At 33.1% G+C, this 6,157-nt stretch overlaps 1 protein-coding gene across 1 annotated transcript in view; it reads left to right on the top strand.

Moving 5' to 3' along the window:
- NCKAP1 (NCK-associated protein 1) overlaps positions 1–5,263 on the top strand; it is a 59,091-nt gene extending 53,828 nt beyond the window's left edge. Inside the window, exons 17-20 of the mRNA XM_012651190.1 lie at positions 678–794; positions 2,013–2,122; positions 3,305–3,394; positions 4,336–5,263. Coding sequence (XP_012506644.1) covers positions 678–794; positions 2,013–2,122; positions 3,305–3,394; positions 4,336–4,452 — 434 coding nt within the window. The 3' untranslated portion in view covers positions 4,453–5,263. The remainder of the gene's footprint in view (positions 1–677; positions 795–2,012; positions 2,123–3,304; positions 3,395–4,335) is intronic.
- Positions 5,264–6,157: the final 894 nt, after the last annotated feature.

The following is a 6,157-nucleotide window of genomic DNA, read 5'->3' as shown; positions in this document are numbered from 1 at the left end:
GTACCAAATAAGAAGTCAAGTGCCTAGATAACCCATGATTTGAGTACATATTATAATAAATATTTTAGAAGGGGTTGTGTTTGAAAGCTTTAAGACAATGCTAGGTATTTTCGTTCATTACTAGTTCCTTTTATCTTCTAAAATAGGTTGAGAATCCAGTCTACTTTCCCCATTTATATTTTTTGAACAGTAAACTTCAAATCACATTCATATCAATTTCAGGAAAAAAAATTAAGGATTTTTTTTGTGACTTTGCAGAATAATTTTTGAGATAAACCTTCTGAACTGTAGTACATGGAGTTTTCTTGTAAACTAATTATTTCTCATTAGTTTTCAATTAGGAAATTTTAAGATTCCAGTTACCCTGACTATATTTTTTGTCCTATAATCTTATGAATAAAAAAAGTAAAATTGTACCTTACTGTTTTATTGGAGATCCTTGAAATATGCCTAAGTAGTTGATAATAGCCAGTAGTAATGTACTTGTTTCTACTTTATTCTATATTTTTTTGACAAAATTGGGAGCAGTTCTGTAGAGCTGTAGTAAAATATTTTTACTATTTCAAATAAAGTAGCAAACAAATTTTACTTAAAAATGCTTCATCTAGTTTAGATGATCAAATCTTGACTAATCTTGAAGAAATATCTTGATTTTATTCTTAATTTTTCTCCCTTAGAAAACATTAGTCCAGAAGAAGAATATAAAATTGCCTGCCTCCTCATGGTCTTTGTGGCAGTTTCTTTGCCAACACTGGCCAGTAATGTGATGTCTCAGTACAGCCCTGCTATCGAAGGTAATAGTGGTTTAAAATTGTTTTGGCAATGGAAAAATTGTGAGTTTTGGTATAGTAGATACTTTTCAAGTAATTGATGTTCTTTTATAATAAAATATGACTTAAGTTCTGCCACTTGCTGTGTAATGGAAAGGTAGTCCATTCCCTTTTTCTAAGCCCCAATTTCCTGATATAGGAAAAGTGAGCTCATGTGTGCCTGAATGTGTATGTGGTAGAGCATAGTAAGAAAATACCTAACTCATTGGATTATTTTAAGTATTGAACAATAAAATGTTTGTCAAGCTGCTATGAACTTCTTTTTTAAGTTTCCAAAGTACTATAAAACTGATATATGATTTATTTTAAAGGTTTTTGAGAGTATTTGCCTATTTAACACAGACATGATCATTCATTGCTCTCGTTACACTATTTTTTTTTTTAAAGAGACAGGGTCTAGGCCAGGCGCCGTGGCTCACACCTGTAATCCAGTACTGTGAGAGGCCCAGACAGGAGGATTGCTTGAGCTCAGGAGTTTGAAACCAGCCTGAGCAAGAGTGAGACCTGTCTCTACTGAAGATAGAAAAGCCAGGCATCCTGGCCGCACGCCTGTAGCCGGCCATGGTGGCGCGTGCCTGTAGTTCCAGCTACTCGGGAGGCTCAGGCAAGAGGATTGCTTGAGCCCAGGAGTTTGACGTAGTGAGCTATGATGATGCCACTCCACTCTACTCGGGGAAACAGAGCAAGACTCTGTCTCCAAGGGGAAAAAAAAAGTCTCTCTCTGTCACTCAGGCTGGAGTGCAGAGGCCTAGTCCTTATTCACTGTAACCTCAAACTCTTGAGCTCAAGTGATCCTTTTGCCTTAGCCTCCTGAGTAGCTGGGACCATAGGGGTACACCACTGTGCCTGGATAATTTTTTAATTTTTTGCAGAGCCAGAGTCTCACTATGTTGCCCAGGCTAGTCTCAAACTCTTGGCCTCAAGAGATCCTCCCAACTTGGCCTCCCAAAATGCTGCGATTACAGGCATGAGCTACCACGCCTGGCCCCTTGCTGCACTATTTTTAAAAACACTAGTCTTTATGCAAGTGAAAGAGAACAAGTCATGTCATATAGCAGCTCTACTTTTAATCATTCCACTATTTATGTACATCATGTAGTCGTTAAAGATTTGCCTTCTGTGTATTATTTGATACTTTGGGGGTCACACAGAATCTACACAACCCTATTTACACTTTCTCAGGGCACTGCAACAACATACATTGTTTGGCCAAAGCCATCAACCAGATCGCTGCAGCTTTGTTTACAATTCACAAAGGAAGCATTGAAGACCGTCTTAAAGAATTTCTGGCGGTATGTATAATCAAATAACAAAATTTATGACATTTTATAAAGAAAATTAAAAATCATGACTCTGAGATCTAAGAGTAAATTCTCTTTATTTTTAAATTTTATTTAGTGTCCTCTAATGGCTTTTTCTTTTCTTTTAATTTTTTTTTCTTTTTTATTTTTTTTGGAGGGAGGAACAAGTGAAGGTAGGGCATTAAAATCAAGGAGCGGTCAGTTTGTCATTTTTTTCCCCTTATATTGAAAAGTCTGTCCCCCTTTTCTGGAACTCTGGAGAATATGACCTTTTTTTCCCTAATGTGATATTAGGACTGCCCTTGAAATTTTTCTAGGGTTTGGAAGAGAAAGCAAAGGGAAATCAAGACAAAGAGAGAATTCCCTCCAAAAAGATATATTTTTCTTACTTCTGTTTATTTCAAGAAAGACCATTAATGGTCACAAACTCAACAATAAAAATACTACTCCCTACCAAAAGAGAGTATTGCTAAATCTAGCCTCATGAAATATGGCTCTTAGTTTCTATGTCAGTGTAGTTCTTTCTTTCCTATATCAATGTAGCTTTTTTCTTATATTACTTAAAGGAAAGATGCACTATGGCATAGTGAACTCTAGAATAGTTGCTTCTTTTTCAGTTATAAATCCTGTTAACTTCTTTAAAATTTATTTTTTAATTTAAAAAGCAAATGTAGTACTAACTTGAGAATAAAATAGTTCTACATCAGGGAAAACAGTATTAAAATTAAAAAATTTTTGTTTCCATTGGCTTTATTTTCTTCATTCAGGGCTTAATGTCCTAATCTCATAGAGTCCCTATGAATTCAAGTCCAGTGTGAAATTATCTTCTTATTTGGGAACTAAGAAATATAGTTAATACAGATATTGAAAAGAGAGAAAATAATCTGAATCATTTTAAAAAGCAGACTTGTTCTGAAAAAAATTAGTTTTAAAGACCAAGCAGAATATTTGATTACATTTATTATCTTTGTGTCTCTTTATACCTTAATAATTCTCTATATTAATGCTTAAATCTTAAGTATCTAAGCTCATCTTGTTATTTCATTGCTCATTATTTTATACATAGCACTGAATGGATGAAATGTATTGGAAGTTTAAGCAAATCAAAAATAAACAAGTAACTGATGAACTTTTCATAAAAAAATTCACTTTATATGTATGTGTACTTTTAAGCTTGCATCCTCCAGTCTACTGAAAATTGGCCAGGAGACAGATAAAACTACAACAAGAAACAGAGAATCTGTGTATTTACTGTTAGATATGGTAAGTCTCAATTTTTACTAACAACAAAAAAGTTCCAGTCATTCCTGAGAGTCTCTTCTTGGCATTTCAGTGATTGAATAACAATAAGAAGTACTTTTTTGATCCTTTGTGTTCACTCCACCTAAGCCACACACTTTATAAAAATGGCTGAAAAGACTGACATCACTCATATTTTACCATTATGGTAATGTCAGAAAACAACAAAGTCAAAGAGATTAGCATTAACGGTAGAGTATTCTTTCATGAACAGCTTTTCAACCTGTTGGAAAACACTTAGGCCTTATATTTTTCCAGTGTATCGTTTTCAAATCTGTTTCAGTTTTCTGTGTTTTTTATTCTGACTCCATCCATCTAATATAACTTCCTATAATTCTCTATACCTGGTAAGTTCCTTCTCTGCAGTGTCTGTGACCCCCGCTATACTTGTTTCTACCACGCAGCTCTTTCCTCACTTAGAGTCATTTCCCTTGCCTGCAGAGATCTGTGTCTATCCTAATGACTCAGCACACTCTATGGTGCAAATCTTTTTCCAGATAGTCTTTCCTGTTACTCTGTCCTACATTAATCTATCTTCCTTTTTGAACTTCTCTAGAATTTACAGCTTTCCATTTAATAGTAGCTGGTCTTATGTTTGGTTTTGCTTCCTAGCTTAGTCTCTGGTTCCCAGTTAGAGCTGATGGTATGGACTATCTCTTAAATGTCTTTTTATTCTCTTTTATGCCTAGTATATTGCTGAGGGCAATGAAAATGCTCAGTATGTTTAATTGAGAAGTACCACTTTTTAAACATTTTGATAGAATTCACTGTGGCAAATTTATGATTTTAAAGTAAAAGAACTTATGTCTCTTTCTAATAAAAATATATAGAAATTATGGCTTAGTAGTTGTCAGTATTCCTATTATAAATAACTTGAATTTTGATGCATTTTTGGAATTTTTCAGATTGTGCAAGAATCCCCATTCCTGACAATGGATCTTTTGGAATCTTGTTTTCCTTATGTCTTGCTGCGAAATGCATACCACGCAGTCTACAAACAAAGTGTTACATCTTCTGCATAAAATATCTACTTATTCGAGACAAGCACGCATTTTTGTTGCCTAAGTTTTACCTATAAACTGTGGAACTGTTTTACCTTAAGGCCTGAAAAACAGTTTGTGGATTATAAATTTCTTTCATACGGTTGTATTTTCTGATCATTGGTTTCTTAATATGGTTGTACTACAATATACTTGGTTGATTTAGGTTGCATATTCACTGAATTCACTGAAATTATTCCTATAATTTTAGAGTATCATTTGTTTGAAAAGCATACATTATCTACATGTTTTTGATATTTGATAATGAAAAAAATCTTTGCTTGTTTATTTCTGAAAAAGAATTGTATTTAGTGATTATTTTAGATAGCGATATTATAGCATTCATCTGTGTGTAAATTATTTCATATAGGGAAGAGTTCTGATCTGTACCTATGGTTCTTATTGAACACAAAATTGGATGTGCATTTCTGTGATGTTATGAATACATTTCTACTTTATTTTGAAACATTTGCCAAACTAAATACTGTAACACTGTATAACATTAAAAATGTTAAAGGACTGCTTAGTATTAGAAGCAGATCGTGTTTGGAAATTCTAAAACAGCAGCATATGTTGTTGCTTGTATAAAGCCTAGTGATAATTTTTAGACTAACTTCCATGGTGCCCTGTTGGCATTAGCACTACCATTGTACCCTGCTGTATAATAAACAATCTTAGACATTTATCAATTGTTGATACAAATGTTAGTCCCTAACCACTTTTTATATGTTTTAAATTTTTGAAATTCAAGTGTACCTGCCATAACATAAAATAAACACTAGACTGTAACACACTTTGAATGATTTTTTTAATTATCATCCTTGGAAATTTATTCAATAATATGAAAGTTTTAGTTTAAATTTAGTTTAAACTTTGGTTTTGAAATGTCTAAATACAGCATTGATACCAGGTCAACTATTACCATTTGTTTAAATGTTTTGAAAAACATTCTACTGGAAAAAAAAATAAAATTACATGACACTTTTTAAAAATTAAGAACTAAAAGAAAATTTGTGTGCCATCACCTTGCTTATTGTATCTATAATGAAATGGAGAGAGTTATTTAAAAGAATGGGAAAAAATTGAATGATCATGAAACTAGTGAGAATGTTGTTGAGAATTGTTACATCAGTCAGTAATGAATGGGAAAGACATAAAGGACCTATTCCTTGATGGTTGGCATGGGGAGGGTAAAGCAGTTCATTTAGTTTGAAAACTAACCAGATGTTTTGCTCTTTGATTGGCATTATAAAGACTTTCTCAGCAGCTTTGTATCTGGATATCATAAAGAGCTTCTGTTGTTCACAGCTTCTTGTATATATATTGCTAACTTGAGTTAAGATCAAAGAAGGCTGTTGTGAACTCAGTTATAATGGTTTTTTTGTTCCGATATAGAGAGTAGAATGGAATTGAGGCGGCACAATATTATCATACTACTATTTTGTATATGATTTGTCCAGTTTATATTTAAAGCAGGGAATAGTCATCTGTTGAAAAATTATCAGTGGTTCTGTAAGGATTTTTTAAAGGGGAAATATTAAAATGGAATCGTTTTAGACCTGAAATAGCCTGATTACACAGTGAACAGTTGAAACTAAGATTTAAAGATTCAATGCTGTTTGTTTTAAAATATTAGGATAGTAGAGTAGTAATAATTTCATTGGCAATGATATCCTGAGAGGTAAAG

This window comes from Propithecus coquereli, unplaced genomic scaffold (assembly GCF_000956105.1).
Source record: "Propithecus coquereli isolate 6110/MARCELLA unplaced genomic scaffold, Pcoq_1.0 Scaffold35, whole genome shotgun sequence".
Lineage (NCBI taxonomy): Eukaryota > Metazoa > Chordata > Mammalia > Primates > Indriidae > Propithecus > Propithecus coquereli.
The sequence above is the reverse complement of the archived record's forward strand: the minus strand, read 5'-3'. Positions and strand labels throughout refer to the sequence as shown.